Genomic DNA, 23780 nt, shown 5'->3' on the forward strand with positions numbered 1-23780 from the left:
GCCCCTGTACTCGGCTCTGGTGAGGCCGCACCTCAAGTACTGTGTTCAGTTTTGGGCCCCTCGCTACAGGAAGGACATGGACGTGCTCGAGCGAGTCCAGAGAAGGGCGACCAAGCTGGTGAGGGGTCTGGAGAACAAGTCTTACGAGGAGCGGCTGAGGGAGCTGGGCTTGTTCAGCCTGGAGAAGAGGAGGCTCAGGGGCGACCTCATCGCTCTCTACAGTTACCTGAAAGGAGGCTGTAGAGAGGTGGGGGTTGGTCTATTCTCCCACGTGCCTAGTGACAGGACGAGGGGGAATGGGCTAAAGTTGCGACAGGGGAGTTTTAGGTTGGATGTTAGGAAGTACTTCTTTACCGAAAGGGTTATTAAGCATTGGAACGGGCTGCCCAGGGAGGTGGTGGAGTCACCATCCCTGGAGGTCTTTAAAAGACGTTTAGATGTAGAGCTTAGTGATATGGTTTAGTGGAGTACTTAGTGTTAGGTCGGAGGTTGGACTTGATCTTGAGGTCTCTTCCAACCTAGAGAAATCTGTGAATCTGTGAATCTGCAACAGGGGCTGACGAGGTGGTAACTGTTAACCCCAGCACAAGTGCAGGGGGTCTTTTACCTCTGTCACCTCACTGACCATCACTTTTGCACTGTTTAAGGTTGCCCGTTCCAGGTGTTGCTCTTCTTCAGCTTGGCTCCTTTTTCCTCCCATGTGCAAGGGGCTGGGTAACAGAAAGGAGAGGGCTGCTCTTGCTGCCTTCCGTCCGGGGAAGAGGCGGGGAAGAGCACTGATATTCCCCTCATAGCGTGCAGCCCCCCACTCTGTACCGTTCTCTGACTACCTAAGGACAGCTGGAGGTGTTAACCTGTCCCTACGCCTCCAGGGCTGAGGGAGAGGAAAGCCAGGCCTGTGCCAGTGCGGATTCTCTCCTCCTGTTACCAGCCTGGTGCCAAGGGCTGCCAGCTGCCTCTTAGGAGTACTGTGTATTCACGTGTAGCCTGGAGTGAGAAATAAACACACTTGTAGAACCTGGCATCCTGACGCTGTTCCGCTAACCAGGACTCCCCCAGTGCGCATACGATGATGCCTGAACAGCACTGGAAGAGAACCCATTTAACAGCTGCTCTGACTGAAAGCTTTCCTTTAACTGGGCCGTGACATCCTAAACGCATTGGGTTTTGTAAAACCAAGAGGGAGCTGTTAAAGGTGGGCATGTTTTGTGAAGGGAATTTAAAGGCATGAAAACTAACGGTTGCTCCTGTGCATCAGTTTAAGAGCAGCTTTAATAAAAGTTGTAGTGAGTCAGAAAAACACGGATCTTACACCACTGAAGGGTTTTTAGTAGCAGGCTATGCCAAAGTGCCTTTTAGGGAAAGACGATACTTGAAGCTAAGACTAGACTCCCAAGACTTTATAACTAAGAACACACAACATTACAACACCCTTGCCACTTCACTGTAACCTTTCGCAGGTGATAGAGGCTGAACAGAAAACGATAAAATAATCTCTCCAGACTGCAGTCCCCAAGAAGTATATTACAGTAGTTTCTTGGAGAATATAGTCCCCAGGCAGAAAAAAAATATATATATTACACAAAGTATTCTCACGTATTAAGTTTTTGCATTTGGAAGGCAGGACAGAACATCCCACCACGAAACAAAAGGCAAACTGTACACGTTTGTTCCCTCCTTAGCTGCGGAGGGTAGCTAATCGTGACTGCATCGCTTCGATGTCCTCTTCCTCGTCAACAGCAGCCACCGCTCCCATGAGCTCGGGCTCCGGCAGAGCATCTGTGACTTTACTGGGTGCTTTACCCAAGGCCCCTGCGAACAACATAAAAAGACCCCTTAGCATGCATTAACTCTTCATTTAATAGCCAGAATGTTGTAGGGATGGATATTTGAAATAATTCAGCCAGTTTGTGTTTATAGGCCCTGCTGCTGATGCTGTTGTATTTGTCAGGCTCCTGAGGACACCGCTCTGATAAGAAGAGCTCCTGCTCTGCGTTTCTTCTTGTTCTCCTCACCGCCCCACTGCAACAGCCCGCTGCCCAGCAGGAAGGGAGCTTCTCCGAGCGAGGAACAGGAGGCAAGAAAGCAAAGCAGGACACGAGAAACGAGCGAGGGCAACATGCCAGCGGCAGCTCACAAGGTGAGGAGCTGGGCCACTTGGCAGTCAAGATGTTAGAGCTGAACACTGCTCTGGCGCTTCAAGGCACCAGCCCATTTCACAAGAAATTCAGGTGAAGAGCAGTCTGAGCATTACCTACGTCAAACAGCTAAAAGAGTAGCCCAGCACCTCGTGAGGTGTAAGCCAGGAGGCTCTGTTGGCTTATTTATTATTCAACAGCTCAAGTCGCTAACAGCATTTTACAGGCGGGAATCCCAGGGCAGCCTAGGAATTGAGGCAACGAGGCAAAGTTGATTTCCTGGCTTCATTAATAGTGGTGTATCTATCTGTCCTGGCACACACATTTTACCTTGATAAAAGGAGCCAACACAGACAGACACGAATCTGTTAAAGCCTAACTGATAAACTGCGCAGACTTCAGCTGATGCTTTATGCTTCGCTGAACCTCACTGGCTGCACCGCCCGCGTTCCCTGAAACCAGTTTGCCAGGCACTCCTTCGCCTTTAGGGAAGGCAAAGGCACCTCTGGGAGGCCACAGTTGTTAAGTCAGGACAGACGAAAGTTTAAATCGTAGCACCTTCTTAGTTAACAGAGCAGGAGCAAGACTCCTCACTCCGCAAATGCACGCAGACTCACCTGCTGTAATTTCAAAAAGGATTTTGTCAATCTCCATCTCTGCTTCCTCCTCCATTTCGTCCTCATCCTCCATGCTTTCAAAGGTGTCCTCTAGCATTTCCTCTATAATGCCAGCCTACCAGGAAACAAAAGGGCAGCACGTGATGTCCTTGGAAGCAGCAGGGAGGACAGGCCCCGCTGTCAGTGTCAGATTGTGCCTACCCAGGCATTTAACAACGGCCACAGGCGTGCTGCTCGTGTGCTGCTCAAGCTTTCCTGAACAAGGCTGCTCTGTTGCAGGAGGGCTGCCCAACACACTCGCCTACAGTTTAAGCCTGCACCTGTACAACTGGTGCATAAGAAAAGCAGTAAAAAGCAGTAAGAGAACTGAAGCTTACCTGTGTGTTCCCACATTCAGACCCCGCAGATCTCTAAATATCTACAACCCCGGTTACTGCAAGTGTGCAGCCACAGATGCAGCTGTATTTCACATGCTTCCGTCACAAAGCATACATTTTACAGCCTGTTTTACAGCTTAGGTCTGACATAAACTTCCCTTTTTTCCATCTGAATTTAAAAACACCCCCCTGCAGGGCCTGCAGCCTGCATAAGGCCAAATTGTTCTGGTGCATAGTTGTAAAATTGTTAAGAAACAAGCTGGTTTAACCTAGCCAATCTTAAGCAGCATTTAAGAGGGGAAAAGAACAAAATTTTGACAGTTGAAAATAACCACAATAAACTAGTATACTTTAAAGTCAGAGCACTTCCATCCGATGGAGACACCATGCTAGGTGCTCTAAAACCAGCATCAAAATAGCTATTTTGCCTCAGATGGGATAGATTTTCACGTTCCCACTCCACAACAGGCCGTGGTGGGTGTCCCGTAACAAACATTGTCCTCCTTGAGAGCAGGAAATTTGGTCTCCCTCAGAGCAGCTCAGGGTTAAAGGCAGTCACTGGGGTGCAGTTGTGAAGCCTGCTTCAAGCCTTGGTTCCCCAAGCCCCTGGGACCAGGAGCACCAACCACAACCCCCGTGTATGGGAACCATTCCTCCTCCTTCCACCCTCTACTTCAGCAGCTTTTTTCTGCTTTAAGCTTCGCACCAAGCACGTTGCAGATGTCACCGAGTCACGGTTCTCCCCACAGACAGCAACTTACCGCGAAGTTCCCAGCTAGTAACGTGCTACTTCACTTCTGCAGCTTACAGCTACACCAGACACCCTCCTTCGGACAGCTGCCACCTAAGCAGGCGCACAGCGCTCCAGCGCGCCGCTCGGCCACCCCTTGTTCACCCAAGTCTCATTTACGTTACAGATCTTACCTTCATCATCTCTTTGGACAATTCTCTCATTGTCGCTTGGATTTCAGGGATTTTTACTAGGTTCTGCATAGCTTTCATGACTTCTGTGCTCTTCTGCAACGAGCCTGCTACTCTGAGGACGGCTGTGAAGGAGAGGCAGAAAAATCTTGAACAATCCGGGCACCACTGACAGCAGAGAAACTATATCCTCCCTGCGTAGATAGAAATTCGCATTTGGGCATTCTTTAAGGTATATCCTGCTGTTTTGTTCTTGTCTGCCTTCCTGGAAAAGCTCAACTCCTTACACATCTGAAAAACCAAGCATCGAGCAAAGTGCTCCTGTACAATTAGCTGGAGTTGCCAGATTGCCAGCAGAGATTTCAGCCCAGGTGGACGCAGTTCATAGAAGAGGGATCCCCGAGGAGCTCCTGCTCGTACTCCTCAGCTGCCAGAGGACTTACGGAGGTGTCCACCAGCGCTGCTGCAGTCCAGCTCCCCGTCTGACTGCTGACCAAAGCAGTGACCTTCCGCCTGTATAGTGGAAACTAGCTGTGGCAGAAGTTCTAGTGAAATAGCTTCACAGCAAAGGATAAGCTGGAAAATTAATCCTGAAGTAGATACACTAAAAATGCGTAGTTTAAGCTGGATTTAACAAAAAGCCTTTCCAGAAGCTGTTCTCTTACCATAGCTTATAGGCTTTTCTCACGCATGTTGACACACCACGATCAAAATGTAATGGTTAACACTTCTTTGAGGTTCTTGAATTCTGTCATCTGAACTTGCAGCTTCCTAGCCCTGGATAACTTACCTGTTTGTGGTTAAAATGGTCACAACTTAATGAAGCAAATGAAGTTACAGCATGTTATTTTTCTCACTAATCCTTCATTTCTCTAGCATTAAGAACCTTACACTTAAAATGTTACCGAACTGACAGAAATCTTGACTTCTGCAGTCATTGCTTGAGCTGAAAAGCAAGTTAGTACAAACTCCAGACTCAATTCTGGATTCCTTCCCCGTATGAGTTCATACATATAAATATGTGTATGTGTGTATTCATTCTACTCGTGGATATCAACTGGAGAGGAATATCACCAGGACGAGGCTGTCAGTGGTGCTCAGGTTTGTGCAAAAGCAGTGTGTGATTACAGGTAAAGTCACTGCTGTCAGTGTGTGGGTGCCTGCCTGCTGGGAGCCGTGCCCAGCCTGGCTGGCCGTGGGGACGCGGACCCGCAGCAGCCGTACACCTGCAGGCCTGGCACGGGAGGAATTTCCCTGGATCCTGAAGCCCAGCAGTAGCAGCTGCCTTTAACAAGAGCAGGTCTGCTTCCAAATCCAAGCTCTCCCAGCTCATCCTGTATTTAACCGTGGTTCTGAAAATAGAAATTCTAGAGCGGGGAAAGTTCCCGTGGTTGGGCTCAGGAGTTCTTACCAAGCTGGTTCTTCATCCCCATGAGAACAGAGTTCATGTGAGCTTTGGATGCGTAGAGTTTGCTTACGGCCTTCCGAGAGCGGATCAGTTCCTTTGCCAAGATCACACACGCGTCTTTCTGACCCTTTTTGGCAGCATCCTTTATTGACCGTTTCACCTTTTCCTCTTCTCTCTGAATATCTGGAGCACGGAAAAACAGACACAGCGAACAGTTACAAGCTGCTGAGGATTTGGAAGAGAAAACAGTCATTTGCTGGAGCGTATTTTCAGTGCAAAGAATCGTTTCTAGTTAATCTCAGATTCACGTTACTGAAAGACCTTGCTCTAGGCTGATTTACATATTAGCTGATTAATTCAGCTACATATTAATAGCAAAATTCTCTTTACTCAACATCAACCTCTGTAATTTCCTTTGTAATTAGAGTACTGTAAATGACTGCCCAGAATATTACTGCATGAAACTGAGCTAAGATGAATTCTTAAGGAAAAAAGGTCCTGTTGTGGTTTAACCCGGCTGGCAGCTAAACACCACACAGCCGTTCGCTCACCCTCCCCCCTCCCTCTCTGGGATGGGGGAGAGAAACGGGAAAGTGAAGCCTGTGAGTTGAGATAAAGACAGTTTATTAAGACAGGAAAATAATAATAACAATAATAATAATAATAGTGATAATGGTAATAGTATTAACAATAATAATGTGTAAGAAAACAAGTGATGCACAATGCAATTGCTCACCACCCGCTGACCGATGCCCAGCCTATTCCCGAGCAGCCGGCCCCCCCACCCCGGCCAGCCACCCCTATATATTGTTTAGCATGACGTCAGATGGTATGGAATACCCCTTTGGCCAGTTTGGGTCAGCTGTCCTGGGTCTGTCCCCTCCCGGCTCCTGCTGCACCCCCAGCCTGCTCGCTGGCAGGACAGAGCAAGAAGCCGAAAAGTCCTTGGCCTGGTGTAAACACTGCTCTGCAACAATTAAAACATCAGCATGTTATCAGCGCTCTTCTCATCCTAATCCAAAACATAGCACCCTACCAGCTACTATGAGCTACTTAACTCTGTCCTAACTGGAACCAGTACAGGTCCAGTAAGAACAAAGCCCTGTAAAATGAGTACCTTACGTACCAAGTCAGATTACGTTATTACACCAGCCTGACACAAATATATACACATATATACATACACACTCTTTAATTACTATACTGATTTGCTGCTTGCAAGATTAACTCTTCCATGTTCATCACCAGCTTGTTCCACTTCACACAGAAGGAACAAAGTTACCACAAGGAGATAAAAAACTATCTCAGAAGAGGGACAGGAATTGTTATTAGTGAAAATACTCGCCTGTCAGACTCCACATTCGAAGCTTAACCAATATGCCTATTTTTGTGTGAATCTGAGGGATGTTAGAGGAAAAAAAAAAATGTTCTCACCATTTCTAAATCCCTGAAACGTATTTATCTGAAAAAAATATGCTCTGAAAGTTTGTAGAAGGCTGATCTCGCAGAGGCTAAAAGGTTTATGTTACCCTTAACAACAACGAAGCACGGCCACTTACACAACAAATTTATAAAGGAACCACTAGATGCTTCATTACCGCCACAAAACTCTTCACACTTGCAGACAAGCTTAATTATTCCCTCCATCAGGCGCAGCTCATTAAGCCTGAAGTGGGTACCCAGCCAAGTCTGTACTCGTACGTAAAGAGTTAGGTCTTGAGTTTCCACCGCTCGTACTTTAAGCACCTGCATTAGGTGTGAGCTGGCACACACATTATAAGCTGCCTGGCTGCTGCCAGAGCCACGGATATTTAGCAGGGGAAACATGCGAACAAATCTTTACGTATAGTTTCAAAGAGCCTGCTCAAACTCTCCTAGCATCCAGCTTCATTCGAAACCTTTCGATAACGACATGCTGGAGCAGGAGTACTGCACTGAGCCTGTTTCAAGTGAGCACAAAGAGCTGGAATTGAAATTAAATAGGAGTCCTTAAACAATACAGGTTTCTCTAGCAGATCTATGGTGACTGTCCACACATCTGCCTCGCGAGACAATGCTGGCTGCGTACAGAAGCAGCCAGGTACCTCAAAAACCTCAACGTAAGAGATGCAGGAACAAGCGTGGGCTGCTTCCTTCTCCAGGCTCAGCAGTGAGTTACCCAGTGATGAAACACGGCGCTAAGTCAGCCTGCACAACACTGTCCTAAAGTAAGGGAAGAACTCGGGTAAGTAAGGGCTAGGCACACCTTCCTGCAAAGGGCTGAAGGAAATGACCGCAACAAAATGTCTTTGTTCGAGTCTTTTTGATTTATACCAGAAGCTACACGTAGGCAAGAACCAAAAGATGACCTTTTACAAAAAACAAAAGCATCAAAATGCACTTTTTGGCATAGGTTTTGCCATGGGAGTTCAGGCGCCCTGCCTGTACTCAGGACGAGTCACCCTCCCAGGCTCATTCAGTGGCTCTTTATCCTACGGGACCGGCAGAGATCTGTAGGACCGCAATCAGACAGATACACTCCTTGTTGCCTCCTCAATATTATCTGCAGAAACTTCATCACCTCACAGACATTCGTATGTCAGGCACGGGAGCGAGCCAAGTCCCAGCTCCTCAGACCAGGTGAGACAAACAGCTGAGGTGCTACAACAGAAAAAGTGCCAGGAGTAACCCAGCAGCACTGAGAAATTAACTGCATTCGCTTTGTTAGGGTAAAAACGACCACAAATATTTTGTAACGACATCCAAACCAGGGCAGCGTGGCCACGTACTTGAGCGAACGCTGACACTTGTGCGACTAACTGCTGAATATGAGATCTGTGGCACAAACATGCCGGAATGGTGAACTGAGGGTGAATGCCAGCTCTGCACCCCCCCAGGAGACAAAGCCAACACGGCGGTCGGTCCCTCTGCAGCTGGGTGGCAACACCCCTGAGCTCAACACGGCGGCACAAAGCAGCCCGAGAGCACTGGGGTGGTGCTGCCTCCAACCACGTGTTTTCCGAGGGAAACGAAGGCAGGTCCCAGCTCGGCATCCTTACTGAACGAGCACAGCCATTGCCCGGGTAAAAGTACTACAACAGGCATGAAGTTGAGAGAAAACCCAAGGTCCACGAAGCCATCGGCAGCGAACACGAGGGTGCTTTGTTCCCATGAAGTATGTGATCTCTAAAACACTTCGCTGCACGCTCAGCCTCGTGTCTCAGCTGGCCTGCGCCTGACGCAGCCGCACAAAGTGCCTCGGTGAGCTCGAAACGATTCACAAGCGCAACGAACGTCGCCACGCATCAGTGTTCCCGGAAGAGGCACAAGCCCTGTCCTCATCCCACAGACGAGGACAAAGCCGGACTGTGCTGCATGAGCACCTCCCTCCAACCGCCTCGTACAAACCGCCAAGGGGGGGGGGGAAACACGAGCCCTGCCAGCTCGCACCAGGGCGTGGGGCTGAGGACGGAGAACATCGTCCTCGAGGAGTCACTCAAAACAGGCAGCGTCCGGCCACGGCTGCTGACACAAAGCAGCCTTCACCAGCACTTCCCGCAGGGCTTCTAGGTGAAACTCTGCACGACGAATCAAATTCTTCTTACCAAATGGGACTGAGGTACGTTACGTCTCACTGGAAGCAAACAACATTCAGGTTCTTTTGAAAATTTTACTTGGAGAACTCCACGGCAACGCCGTTCTCCTAACACGGATCGAGCCTGGCCCCAGGATCACGTCGTTTCTCCTTCCAGAGGCAGTGACGTACCCGGGGTTATTCGACTTCACGGCCCCCTCCCCTGCTTTAAGGCAAAAAACTTGAAGGAGGACAGGGAAAGGAAGAACAAAAAAGCGACAGGAGTACAAACCTCTGATCTGTCTGTCAATCACCCTCATTTCTTTCCTTATCTTCAGGGACCATTCATTGACCTCAAAAAGGAAAAGCGTGAGAGTTACTTGGAATTCACCTTAAAAAGAAACGTTATCCTTTTGTACTTTCTTGCCACTTAACCACTCAATATCAAAAGAAAGCACTTAAAAACATACAAGCTTTAAGTTATGAGTGACAATTAAATATTTCATTATTCAAATTTTAAAAAAATAAATCAGATACCACCAGTTACTGCGATCCTCCTAACATTTAGGCAAGGGGTTAGGGAGGACGTGACCTGTGATTGCCTTGCTACCTCCACATCAGAGCCAGCAACCGATGCCACTGCAGAGCAAACTCGCCTCGGGGCTTTCATCACGAGGCAGAAACTGGCCCTGGATGAGAGCACCGAGGAACCAGGGGAGGACTCCCGGCCAGCCTCCTGCTCAAGGCAGGACCACCCCAAAGCTCAGACGGGTCGCTCGGGGCCTCATCCGTTGAGTTTTGGCACTCTGCTCCAGCACCTAAACACTCCTGCGGTAAAAGGCTTTCCTCATGTCCAGTTCAAAATCCTCCTCTGGCGACCTGGGGCCGCAGCCCCTTGTCATTTCACCGGTTGCACCCCAAAATTGTCCGGCTCTCCCCTCACCATAACCCCACCAGAGGCAGCAGAAGGCTTTAGGTGCTTTCCTCTTTGCCTTCTCTTCTCCAAGCCCACAGAAGCCCCGTTCCCACAGAGAGGCTGCCCAGGCAGCCCTAGGCAGCACCCCCAGCTCCTCCCTACACCACTGTCCTCGCAGGTGCGGAGCTGGGCGCTCCCGCGTCCCCTGGTCTTCCTGATGCTCGTCACCAGGTTTGCGTCTAGGAGGAGGAGACGCCGCTGTCCCCTCCTCGAGCATCAGACACGGCAATTCAGCAGAGCGAAGAAGGGCAGCGGGGATGTGGTGCAAACCACGGCAGCACGGAGGGCTGGGGGCAGAAGTGCTGTTGGCCAGCTGGGGAAAGCTCACCGCCCCGAGCACCACAGAACGTCCCCAGTTGGAAGGGACCCATAAGGATCATCAAGTCCAACTCCTGGCACCGCGCAGGTCTGCCCAGAAGTTCAGACCGTGTGACTACGTGCACAGTCCAATCTCCTCTTAAATTCAGTCAGGCTCGGTGCAGTGACCGCTTCCCCGGGGAGCCTGTTCCAGCGTGCGACCACCCCCTGGTGAAGAGCGAAGCCTCGCTGCCTGCCGTGCTGATAAACACAGGTTCTGCATCGCAGCGGGGGGGCAGAGGAGCGATAAACTGAAATAATCCGCTCTGACTGGGCTGGAGGGGAGCCGCTTTTGCAGCTCACTCAAGCCAGACAACGCTCACAGAGTATCACAGAACTGTTAACGTTGGAGGAGGCCTCCAAGACCATCTGGTCCAACCACCAATGTCACCACTAACCCATGTCCCCAGGCACCAGGCCCAACCTCTCCTTGAACACCCCCAGGGACGGTGACTCCACCACCTCCCTGGGCAACCCGTCCCAACGCCTGACCGCTCTTTCTGAGAAGAAATGTCTCCTCATTTCCAACCTGAGCCTCCCCTGGCACAGCCTGAGGCCGTTCCTGTCACAGGTACCTGTGAGCAGAGGCCGCCCCCAGCTCCCCGTCAGGCCGAGCCGCGAGGCCTCCCCCGCCCCTCACAGGACCCCCCCCCTCCCCCTCCCCCCGCCCCTCACAGGACCCCCCCCTCCCCCCGCCCCTCACCATCTCCTTGGGCGGCTTCTCCGGGGTCTTCCCGAACAGCCCCATGGCAGCGCCCGCCACTTCCGCCCTCACCTCCCGGGCCGCGGGCGGGCCGGCTGCGCATGCGCCAAAGCCCCTCCCCGCCCGGCTGCGCGTGCGCCAGAGGCACCGCCCTAGCGCCGCTACGGGGACGGAGAGGGCACGGCGCGCGCGGCCACGCCCCTCCGGTTGGCCACGCCCCCCTGCGCCTTCAGGCCGCGCCCCCCGCCCCCGCCCTGCTCGCTGAGGGAATGGGCGGGGAGGGAGGCGGCGGTGGGCGGCGCCAGCCAAAAAAGAATTAAATTGAAAATAATGATAGTAATAATAAAATTAAATAGATGAACATTGAAATAAATAAAGCGACGGGGAAAAAAAAAAGAAAGCGAGGGGGGAAAAAAAGAGAAAGCGACGGGGGAAAAAAAAAGAAAGCGAGGGGGGAAAAAAAGGAAAGCGAAGGGGGAAATAATAAAATGAAGAAAAATAATAATAAAATGAATAATAATAATAAAATAAGTTTAAAAAAAAGTTCTAAAAAAAAGTTAAAATAAGCTAAAATAAAATATCAGATGGCAGCAGAAGCCCCCCCCCCGTCACACTGGGGCCGGACAGCAGCCTCCCGGCGTCCCCTCACGCCCTCCCTGCAGCCCCGGGCCAGGGCTCGCCGTGCGGGCCGCAGGGCAGAAGGCGAGGCAGGACCAAGTGCCGTTAGCTGACGCCAGCCCCAACAGCTCGCCCCCACAGACACCCTGCTGGCGAAGCCCCCACTTCGCCAACAGCCCCAGTAACGCCCAGCCCACCCCTGTCGTTCCCCCCCCCCCCCAAGCTTTGCCCACCGTTTCGGACCGGGCACCAAGCAGGCAGCGCACCACACCACGGCTCAGACAGAACCCCCAACACAACCCAAATCCGTCCCCTGCTAACCGAGGGACGGCCCCACACCTCCATAACCCCTCACTAAGGCGCAGCCCTTGGTGGGTTTGTCATCCGCCATTTTGTGTTCAGTCAGCCACCAGCTTTCGGGCCTGAGGTGCCAGAGGGCACAGCCCCGTACCCCACACCATAACTCAAGGCACCCAAACACTGGCACACCGCAGCAAAACAAGCCAGCAGTGACACCCTGACCTCCCTTTTCTCTCCTTCCCAGCCTTAAAACTGTCAGAGGTTTGGGTAAGGGTTGCCTGAGATCCTGCGCTCCATAAAAACCCCCACTCAGACACCGCCGCTGGCACAAACATTTGGTAAAAGAAATACACCCCTGCTGCTGGGACCACCAACACGCTGTGCCAGCTGCTGTGGGTTTTGAAGCAGATGTATTCAGCAGGAACTGGATCACAACAATTTATGTAAGGCAGGCTGGCCGACACGAGGGGACGAAGCCTTCCGTCGCTACCATCTACTGGTCATAATTATCCGCACATATGGATGCGCCCTCCGTGGCTTTTCTGCTAATTAAACGGCAGTTTGTGTCATTTATCAGAAGAAATGGATCGGTAGAGCAACGGAGGGCATGAAAACAGTCTTCAGCTGAACCAGGCGTGCAGAGAAGTTTGCAAATAAAGCCGGACCCGCGCACCCACGTGGAGCTGTCGGATTTCCAGCAGCAGAGGCACGCGGTGCCCGAGGACACGGCCTCGCTTGAACTCACCCCTCGTGGTGTTTCAAAATGCTGAGGTACCAGGGAAAACTAGTGCTAAAGTGAACCCTCACTTGTGTACTTTTGTACGTCAGCTACAGCATTAATTATTTTCACTGAAGTTTTCCTCCTTTGAGGTGGCCAAGCCTCTGTGAGGTGCAGCAATGTGGATTTCAGCCCCCTCCCCCCCTTTTTTTTTTTAAATGAGGCACATGACTATGACTGAGCGTCACACTGCTCATGCACTGCTAAAAGAAGTGCTCTTTGCCCCCGTTACGCCTTGTCACTGCTCTGCCTCAGCAGCGAGGGATAAAGGCCGTGTACTGCCAGGCTTCAAATGGAGTAAAAATTCCCGTCTGCACTAGGAGGGAGGTGGCGGATACCGTGCCCCTTCTACTTCCCTGCTTCTCTACTGCAATAGGAAATGAGGAAAGAAAATACACTCACAGTTAAAAACAGCTCCTCCGGTTATTAGGAGAGTGTCCTCCTGCGATGACACCTGGTGACTGACTGGAGGTGTGAAACATTTGTTGATTAGGAAAAAAAATGAGTGTCCGGGTCTCCCGCACAGAGGAAGCAATGCCAGAGAGCTCTGTGAGCGCAAACCTCCCAAATGGCTGCAGGGAGACAGCAAAGAGAGAGATCCTAACTGCAAGAGGGACCTGCGTTTACATTTCCCACCATCACCTTTATTTATCTTTTTGTATCACATGGGCAAGAGCCAGGAAGGAAATAAAAATGACACTCTTGCTTCTAACACGTTAAACAAATTAAAACCCCTTTCTGGTTTATTAACCTTTTCTTCTACTTCATCATCATAAATTATCACTCCTCCCTCCCCCCCCAAAAAAAAAATTCCTTCAGATTTTAGTCAGATGATTTCTGAAAGGTACAACCAAAACTAGAGTTTCTTACTGAAACACAAAGAAACCAGACTGCTTTTTTTTTTTTTTTCCTGGCATCAAACATCTCACTCTTCTCCAAGAAATCTGAAGTCACTTCCAAAAAACCACTTGGAATCTGGCAAATTTTACCTTTACGAGCTGCTTCAGGCACCGCATCCCGTTCTGCTGCTTCACGACGGTTCCCTCTGAGGCTGTAGAGGGAGGCTCTAAAGTTTTCCTAGATGTCTGCAGCTAGGGGTACTGGAGAGACAGTAGGTTCAGAAGAGGATCTCTGCCTGATAAAGCCGTTTGTGGTTAATTAGAAAAGCCCTGGTCAAGCAGAGAAGCACCTCAACCCCGAAAACTTAGGGATGAAGAAGCCTGCAGTGTAACACCACTGCCTTCTGCCTGGTCAGCGGCAAACACTGGAGGAAGGAATTCCAGCATCACTAGGAGACGAGTTATTAGTCACAAAAGTCGTGTTATATTTTTATTGTCTTCACAGATAAATCAGACCAGCAAGACATCTGTAACCATACACACAAAATATTTATCAAAACAATTAACATTACAAATCTCCTTTTAAAATAATTTATTTCACGGATTTCTTTTTAAATGGTACTGTCTTACAACATACATTATTCAACAAAGATGTGCTGAACAGACTCTAAAATAAGAAACACTTAAATTAAGCAATTGTCTCTGATTCGAATTTCGATTTCACCCACATCCTGACGTGTAAACGTTTGCTGGAATACGCTTCTGTTGTAGGCTTGATTTTTGTGCTTACAAAAACAGCATCGAGTTTCTGGATGTTGAAAAGAAAAGAGTTACCGTACGATTAAGTATGCATTCAGTTCGACATACAAGGCAACCAAATGATTCTGTCGTTAACGTTAGCATCATGTATATTTTAGTTCACTGCACTAACATTTAAACTAAAACTTCAAACCACATAATCTTTTAAGTGACTAACATTTAAAAGGCAAGCAGTAATATCCTGAAAGCTTACAAAGGACGGCAGCGCACAGCTAAGATGGGGTATCGTGTGACGAAGGCTGCGGATGTGTGTATGGCTGCTTTTTTTTGTACGAAGCCCACCTGCAGACGGGGCAGCAGTGCCGCCCCCCGGCCAGCCACATCACGATGCAATTCTGGTGGAAGACGTGGCCGCACGGCAAGCCCATGAGCAGGCAGCCGTTCTCGAAATTCTCTAGACACACAACACATTCTGTACAGTGCAACATCTCGGGGGGCCACGCCGACCAGTCTGGCTCCGTGTCACCTGCGGTGCTGTACGACCCGTACGACCTCGCTTTCCGTTCATACGGCTCGCTGTGACAATATTTACTGGCACACGAACAGGTCTCGGCACGGCACCGCCGCTCTCCCTCGCCGGGCCTATGAAATGCGTTTGGCTCATCGTCCTCCGAGACTTCTTTTTCGCTGCTGAAGACCTCTTTGTTTTCGCTGTCCGAGTCACTTTCGCTGTCTTGACTGGTTTCCAGCGTCTCCTCATCAGAATGGACGCCGAGGCATTTAAACCTCCACATCGGTAAGTTTTTTATGTAATCAGTCGGTATCAGAGGGTGAAGCCAGAGATCGGGGAAGGCCAGTCGCTCCAAGAACAAGTCTGGGTCTTCGTCCCAGTCCGAGTCAAAAGGGAAGTGCTGGAAAGAAGCAATGGGATGAAACAAGTAGCTGGTGTACCAGTCCCACAGACTTGACAGCCACTCCAGATTATTCGCGTTTACTTCGTCGTTGTTGTTATTGCGCCTTCTTTTTTTCTCAAAGTAGTCGATGAGTAAACCATGACCGAGGTACGTGCTGAGGAAGAGGGCTGGGTGTGAGGAGTAGAACATCCAGTCGGCTCTTACCCAAGAAGCCAAAGTAGTTGTGTTAGAGTACCTGAAGAGTTTTAAACTGTACTCGTAAAAGCTGTCTAAGTAAGGTAGTTGCAAAAAACCCAACACGGGTAGCCAGGAAATAATTAGTAGTGAATTATACGTCCCTAAAGTGCTTATAAGAACCACAAAACGCTTTATAGTAGCGCCCTGTGTAATAAACAGGTCCATCCAAGCCATCAGATTAACCAAAACTAGGCTTAAAACAAACAAATCGTTAACTTCTGGTTGCAGCGAGCGCAAAAAGGAATCCATGGCACGTAGTGATATGAATTCACCAGTGTTATTTCCATACCTGTAGATCCCCTCAGGAGTCCTAAGTATGTAGGACGGCGTCTTGTAGACACCGATTTCTGCCATGTAACTTTTGTTGTCCCAGTTTTCCACGTTCACAAAAATAAACTCTACTCTTCCAGTAAACTTTACACTTAGGGCAGAGAAGAAGGCCGGAGGCTGGTCGAGGTTGGCAAACAGGTAGATTTTGACACGATACTGGTCGCTTTTGTTCCATTCTTCTCTTAAATGTTCGGAGTTGTAGATGGTTTTGATCCGAGAAGCAGCGTGGGCTGTGATCCACTTGAAAATGTGCTCCACTTCAATCTTGCGTCCACTATATTCTTTGAGCATTACTTTGCCCTTGGAGGTGCTGGTTTGCGGAACTGACATGATGAGGGTGGATTTCAGCCAACCCCTCCTCCTGCAGTACCTACAAAGAAAACGGCAAGTTAGATTACGGTTTCCTACTCCTGGAGCTGCAGTCCTTACATTTCCTTAATGAGCCCCAAAATTAAACACGGTGAGCCCCTGGGAGTTCTTACAGATAACAGCAGGAAATGCAGGCACCCAAATATTCTCTGACAAAGAACATTTATTTTATGTTTGCTATCTTACAGGAAGGCTGTAAAGAGACATATACTTGTAAACACTGGAGAGGAGTGGTGTTAATTTCCATCAGTTATTAGAGTAAACGAGGCCATACATCAGTCATTCACGCTTTGTAACTGGCTTTGCAAAGTACGGTAGCAGACGCTTTTCTCTTCACTACAAAGCTTTAATATGAGAAGCTATTTTTCCTAGGCATTCCGGCCAAGAAAACAACCATTACAATACAAGTCAGCGTCCCGCTGCTTTCCCAAACCTGCAGATAACCTTTTCCCAGTGCTTCTTTCCATCCTACTTTTGCCAAGTGGCTGCAGGATGAAGTTAAAAAGATGTTGGTCTGTTCACAGTTGCTTTAGTGAAGCTGAGACGGGTATGCACTTCCTAGTAGGGCTGCTTTGGAAGAATTGGTTGAGAGGTGTGGTGAGAGCTCACCACAAAAACCAGCGGAGGAGGAAGCAGGCACATGCCACCAGATGGTCTGGGCTGAAAGAACACTCTCACTGCCTGGCAGAGCGCGGAGATGAGACGAGCTCGTGAGCCATCCGCCTTGTTCACCAGCCAACTGACCTACGCTCTTTCTTGGCTGGGTCTATCAACATCGCGTTAAAAAAGCACAACTCCTCATTTCAGGAATCTGAATGTAGCATTTTCAGAAGGAGCCCCAAGACATTGCCCCCTAGTAAAGGTATCCTGTCTACTATCGCATGGTGTGTTCTCTGGCATTTCAGCTGCAACTTAGTGAAAACTATTCACAAGGATTGACTCAAGAAAACAAGACACTTCTTGTATTACAAAAAATACCATTTATGTGTTAATTTAAAATATAATATTTTATCATAATACTAAGACTAATTAGGAGCTATGCAAAGAGAAACACTGCCAAACATGTAAAATGCTCAAATACCAGTGTTTTGATTATACAAGATTATTTTGCTAAACACTGCGAAGTCTACCAATTTTCCCTCATGATTAACTTCGTGATTTCTGCAAACGTTTAGGATTAAGATATGTAACACACGCGCATATCCACGCATATGACTCGAATTCTAGACAAGGTTTCTTGTCATGTGAAGCAAACGCTTCCAGCAAAATGTGGTAGAAACAATTGCTCTTACGATGGCACAGAATTATGAATAGCTTCTTTGACTCTGCTTTTCTTTCTCATTTCAAATCGTACGCAAACATCAGTGAGTCTTGCAGAGCATGCTGTATGTTGTCAAAGGGCGTGTTCAGGTTTATATATAAACATAGGCGTATTTGTCAGGGAACGGGGCTTGTCAGCAACCCTGAGAAGCAGGCACCGCTTCCAAGGTTCACGCTAACCTGTGTTTCCCCTTTCCAGATGGCAAGATAGCAACTCTACAACTGATACAGCTCTCCTGTACGGGCTATATTCAGCTTTGTGCTAAGAAAGCACAGCTCTTGTCCCCGATTGCCTTGACTACAAGGCTAGATTCTCCTGTTCACTCCCTTCCACTGCTGCACTATGCTCTGCAGAGTCTAACCACGCGCCTCCCCATGATGCTTCAGGAAGCTGCAGATCTGTGCTGATGATGTTGATAAATAATGCAATATTCAGAACAGCCTTTAGCAGAGATAAAAACCACGAATAAAGCCACCCTCTATCACAGCTACTTTTACAACGCAAGAAGCCCCGCTGCCAGAATACGGCTAAGCCTTAAAACGTTCTGGGGATTTAGGTAATCCTTTAAGAATATACCTGGGGTCACTGGAACAGTTAAAAGTGCCCGTACGTATGCCGAATCTCGATACTTTCTTCACCATTTTCTCCCAGTGGACTTTACCCACCAGTGGACTTCTGTCGTTTGCTATGACCTAATGACAAAAGAGGTAATCATTTAGTATCACAGTAAGTTTGCTTCCCAAAATAAAGAGTAAATATTACAAAATTAAAGATCTGGTCACCCTTCCTAGTGTTTTCCCCTTCCCTTAGGGCATACAATAGGAACACACAACAGGTAATCACGCTAAGTGTTTCTGGAAAGTGAAGCTGACAGTTTCTGCAGAAAGGCAAAAGTGCACCATCATTTTAAGTACCTGCTAAGATAATAAAATCAGCGACACTTAAAAACTTTGGAAAAACAACAAAGCTATTGTTAACTGGTTCATTGTAAGAGACACAGGGAAATTGTATTGCAGGTTCCTTTTCTTTGCAGTTAAAAAAGACAATTATTTTATCGCCACGCTCCATTAAAGTTACAGCATACCAAAGAAATCTTGTCTCAGAGCAAGTAAAATGTGTTATAATGTCAGCACTTGATACCAGATTAGACTGCCAACAACCGCTTCTGAGCAGCAGAAACTAATGATCAAACTCCCAGATAATGCCTAAAAATCTTTATTTTTTACACCTTTGCCAGTGACTCACTCCGTGAGTTCACGTGACTGTTCCACCAACTCCAAACCCAAACGTCCCATCTGCAATTTCAGGATGATAATTTGCTGTGATATATCCCAAGGTCTAATTTGTTATAACCTAGTACGTTAAAAAAGTACTTCTGGTTACCTAGACGTAAGCTTCTACAGATGCAAATGACAACGAATAAGCACCATCCTCTGACTTATAACTGTACAGAGAAGGAGGGAAGAAAAAAAAAATCTGCCTGCCTTTAGTTGGCAGGTAAGTCTGAATGACATGACCGATCATGCATTATTCCATCAGCAGTCACACTTTCTATTTTAGAAATGCCTCACGTGCTTATGCAAACTGACTGGCAACCACTTGAAAATGTGTTTTTAAATTAAGTTTTGAAATTTCCATTTGTTAGGTATTTGTTTACCCCCCATTAAACTTCTCCCAATCGTTCTCAGACTTAATAACCTGAAATGTCAGTTTTCCTCGGTAAGTCAGGTTGGCAGCACGACTAACAGTTCTCTGCGTACAGGCTGAGACACACAGCTGGAAAGCACGTCTGGCTGTTGAGGCTCGAAAAATTATCTGATTTGTGGTAAGCAGCATCCACCCAGAAACTAAAAACGTAAGGATTCACTCAGCACAACCTCCTATATAGGGAAACAAAGTGAAACTGCAGTTGGAGATCACACTCCCCTTCCTCTGAGCCCAACGTGTTTAAGTGAAATCACAGGTGAACATCTAGATAGCAGTCCTTCAAGCTGTTATCAAAACGTACATGTCAGTCTGAAAAGGCTTCTTGCTTCCCCAGGGATTAGCTTAATGTAACCTTCAAGCACCAAGATAACCAGCTGGGGAAGCCTCCTGCACCATTGAGGCTCCTTTACATCCCCTAAAACTGAACTGTAACTGAAGCGATTACCGTGGATATTTTAAATGTCTTCCTTTTGTATGCTTCGACAAAGAGACCACATTCCTAAGGACACCTTAAGACACTTATATCAATATATCCGCAGAGCCACTACAGCATGACAAACGCGCCTGACATGGAAAGGAATCATTAAGCTTTATTAGTAAGCATCCAAGTAAAACGTTGGTAGCTCTTACTCTTTGGAACAACTACTGAGAGATCAGTTGCTCCCCAAACCCTGCGTGAGCTCAGCAAAAACCTAGCATGGTTATTGGGCTATTTGTATTTTTTTGTATTTTTTAAAATCAGATGAATTCCCATCCTCCAAAAAAGCCTGTTTCCCTTGGAGAAAGCTGTTTATGTTGCAAGACAAGGCCAGAACTGGCACTTTTTGTTTAGTAACTAGATAGCAAGAACCTTACTATGGTTTTGCACACTTTGCAAAATGTCTTGGTCTCATGCTTTATGTCATTACAGTTAAAAAAAATAAAAGAGGCATCTATTGCAGCTGCTCGTTGCAGACAACGCCCACTTACAGCACTGGGAGTGCACCACACAGACAAGGGATTTTGGAAAGCGATCGTCTCTGTGGAAGGGGGGGGTCAGAGAAAGCAACTGGAGGTTAAGCAATCACAGTGTAATTCGGTTGAAATTAAAGATAACTTGCAAACACTTGTAACAGGCTTTATTTAAGAAGTGTGATTTTTGGTAAGCTAAGAAATGTAACTTAAAAAAAAGCTGTGATTGAGGAAACCGGGAGCTGGAATGCAAGAGATGCCTGCAAGTTCTTCAAGTCCAAGGTGGCAAAGCTATCAGGATTTTATATTTTAAGCAAGGGGGGAAAAGATGTCAAATCCTGCATTTCTTCCTAGCAAAGACTTCCAAAAATATGTTAGAACCAGTCAGAATCTACAAGGAATAAAAAAAATTAATAAATTTAATTAAAAAGGAAGAGCTAGCAAAGAAAGATAAGCAAGAAATAAAAACCAAGTAAGGCAAAGGGCAATTTAAGTTAGACTACGCAAAGAAACATTAGAAGCTACACCAGAAAGCTTTTCAACCAACTGAATAAGAACAGAACATGGGAAAAAGAAACAGGCTTGAGATACAGTGAAGGTAGAAGCGTAAGGTAATTTGGGTCTCAGAAGTGAAATTAATGCTCTGGCTCAGTTTTCAGATGATGAGGAGATGGCTGTGGACAGGTCAGCAGGCGTATGGAAAGAGCCTATCACCTGAAGATGGAAGCAGAACTTAATGCACTTAATATCAGTAAGCAGGCTATCTGTCACCGAGCTGTCATACACCCAGCACGCAAAGCCGCAGATGTACCTGCAAGGATTTTGTATAAAAACACTGTCAGGGTAATTTACGCTCTGACCGGAGAGCGAGCAACTATATTTAAGAGCGAATGAAAAAAAATATCCCACTACTTTGATCTCAACGGTATGCAAAACTGTAGGGCAAATCGTAAAGGTACAGAGATGATTACATTTTCCATCCCCTTCCAGCACGGAATTACTGAAGTTGTATCATTCCTGCTTAAGCTGCGAGTTAAAAATCAATCTTCTCCTGGAGAAAAAGAACCGAGTTTCAAGACAAAGGAAACGTCGTAATCTTGGCAGAGGGTCTAGCATTATGCCACGTGGAAAATTTTCTAGAGGACTGGAGATAAATTTTTATAGTGTGTAAAAAAAAAAATCTGAAAGTGAATCAGAAATTGGCTAAGGCAAGAAAATATCAAAATGCCAGAGAGGTAGTAACAGGCTTCTTAATGGATTTATCTCGGCGATCGGTTGAGCATATATTCCTATTAATGCCCTTCCTGCAGAAAGCTGAAGGCTCCCAAAGCCATTTGTAGATGACATAAAATTGGGAAGCACGTCTAGGTACAAAAGAGGATTATAATGCCGTCCAGCAAGAGCTGCACAAATCTCGTAATGCAGAGTGTCAGAAATGAAATTGAATTCAATAATGAACAGGACACTCGGGGAGTTCATCAGTTAGAAACGACGGCGAGAGGAAAAGCTCGGGTCTCGTAGTTGATCCAACAGGAACTGTAAGCCATCGATATTAACTGGCTGCGAAATAAGCAAATCCTAGGAAATATTAGGCCTGACAAAAACAAACCGTCTGACTGATCTCAGGTATCGGGAGGAGCGGGGCAGGCATTAGGAGTCACAGAAACCACAGGGTAACGTCAATTTAAGCACAATAAGAACAAATTAGCCATGAAAACTCTCAGGCCAAAAGCCAGATAGATTTCCAAGAAGAGTGGAACGGTCGATAGGAGTATTACACACGGGCAACTTATGATTTAAGAGAGAGAGCAAGGTGTTTTATAAACACATATTCCACGGTCTGGCAGAGGTGAAGTCGCTAATCAAGACGGCCCCTTTCAGTCACATGCTTTATTTCATATTGAAGAAGTCAAGACAAAGCTCATCCAGAACAAAACAAAACAAAACTCAGGTATCTTTTAGGCGATTAACTAGCACTGCTGGGAAACAACTCTGACATTTACAGGAACACGAGCCCTTCAAGCTTCTCTCGTTATTAGCTGCCTTCACGTTCTGCAAAATATCAACTGTCAGAGTGACAAATAATACAATGGAGATAATCCAATTAATCCATTAATCATCTTAACGGGCTAAGAGAATCCAATAGGATCAAAGTAACCCTGCCATTTCACAATCCCACACCACGGAATAGATTTGCTGCCTAAGGTACACCCAACCCAGGCCAGAGGACTGGGTCTGAACTTCTAGTTCTGGTTCTTCCTCTACGTATGAATTTTATGCTGTTTTAGTGGAAGAACTAGAACGGAAGAAGGAACTGGAGAGAAGGTTAAGCTCTCAATGGGCACCCATGCACAAGCTTCCTGTGAAATCTCTGACACAAGTCTCTTTGTACTGCATCTGTGGATTTGGGAGGACCAGAAAATACACCAAAAGGTCAGAAGATTCTCAATATTGTGACATACTGCAGGTAAGATATCCCACCAAGATGTGCAAAGCAAACAGAAATAAAGGAGACTTCCCAAACCCCATCTATCCATGTATTCTAATTTTCTTCTTTATTTTCCACTGCATATCAAAATAACTGGAAAGGCGACTTTCAGACACAACAGGTTAAAAAAAAAAAACTAATCTAAGGACATATAATACTGAAAGTACTAAAATCCTAATGATTTCAACAGGTGTTTGCATAGGTAGTTTTCACAGTGAAGAGCTCTCCTTACTTAGAGTTAGGCAGAACAGTCCCAAATGATGCCAATCAAGAACCTAATTATTAAAATCAATTTGATCTATATGTTAAAATAGCCACAGTTATGACACTAAAGCAGCAAACAGGCTTTAAAAATAAATATCCCAGAAAAAGAAGCATATAAATGCTTTGAAAAATAGGGCAACGTGCCTCTCTTGCTTAATCCATAACGAAAGCCTCTCAGGTAGATGCAGAGATATCGCCCTGACCACTGTGTAACTGTCACTGATGCAGCTGCACCATAGTTTCCCAGGTACTGTTAAGTCTTTTTATAAGTTATTTTATGAAATGTATTCTTAAAATGCCATAAAAAGACGTAGATATCGAAGAGACTCAAGGGCACATTGCTGCTGTTGAAGAGTTTGCTCTAACAATACGCAAAGACGGATTCCTCTTCTGGTGCCCCAGCAGTATTTGAGCACAACATGGTAACAGCCTCATATGAGCACTTTTCTATTTTTCTGCTCATTTAAATCAGATTTTGCTCAATCTCTTTTAGACAGGTATGTAGGGATTTCAAAGCGGGTCATTATAAGAAGAATTGGTCTCCGTAAGTCTTGAAGCTTACGACTGAGACTGTTTGAGTATCACAAGGCTCGAGAATTCGAGTCAGATTGGCAAAACGAAGAGCTAACAACACTTCGTGGTATTCCAACTCTCATTTCTTTAATCGATTCTAGTTCCTTCAGTTATTGTCTCTTCCTCCTCTGATAGAGAAGTCATACAGGAGACAGAAACGTACTAACCACTTGATGTATAAGAATTACTGCCACGTGATGGAAGAAAGAGCTTCTACACACCCTGATATCAAAGACACTAAATAGGATTAAACAGTGTTTTTTAAATGGGGAATAATTCTTG

The 23780-nt window shown here is 46.9% G+C and overlaps 1 protein-coding gene across 4 annotated transcripts in view; it reads right to left on the reverse strand.

The window, feature by feature from the left end:
• Positions 1-1254: 1254 nt before the first annotated feature.
• LOC310899051 (charged multivesicular body protein 3) overlaps positions 1255-23780 on the reverse strand; it is a 30617-nt gene continuing 8091 nt past the window's right edge. The window contains exons 1-6 of one of the 4 annotated variants that reach the window (XM_083834994.1): positions 11051-11200; positions 9307-9367; positions 5465-5644; positions 4057-4178; positions 2756-2870; positions 1255-1812 (exon numbers count right to left, since the gene is read on the reverse strand). In XM_083834994.1, the coding sequence (XP_083691120.1) occupies positions 1679-1812; positions 2756-2870; positions 4057-4178; positions 5465-5644; positions 9307-9367; positions 11051-11095 (657 nt within the window). In that variant the 5' untranslated portion in view covers positions 11096-11200 and the 3' untranslated portion in view covers positions 1255-1678. Of the gene's footprint in view, positions 1813-2755; positions 2871-4056; positions 4179-5464; positions 5645-9306; positions 9368-11050; positions 11201-14052; positions 16196-18091; positions 18208-23780 lie in introns of those variants that run through there. The other 3 variants (XM_083834996.1, XM_083834993.1, XM_083834995.1) reach the window with 3 other exon arrangements.

The sequence above is a fragment of the Anser anser genome, assembly GCF_964211835.1.
Source record: "Anser anser genome assembly, chromosome: 4".
NCBI classification, from domain to species: domain Eukaryota; kingdom Metazoa; phylum Chordata; class Aves; order Anseriformes; family Anatidae; genus Anser; species Anser anser.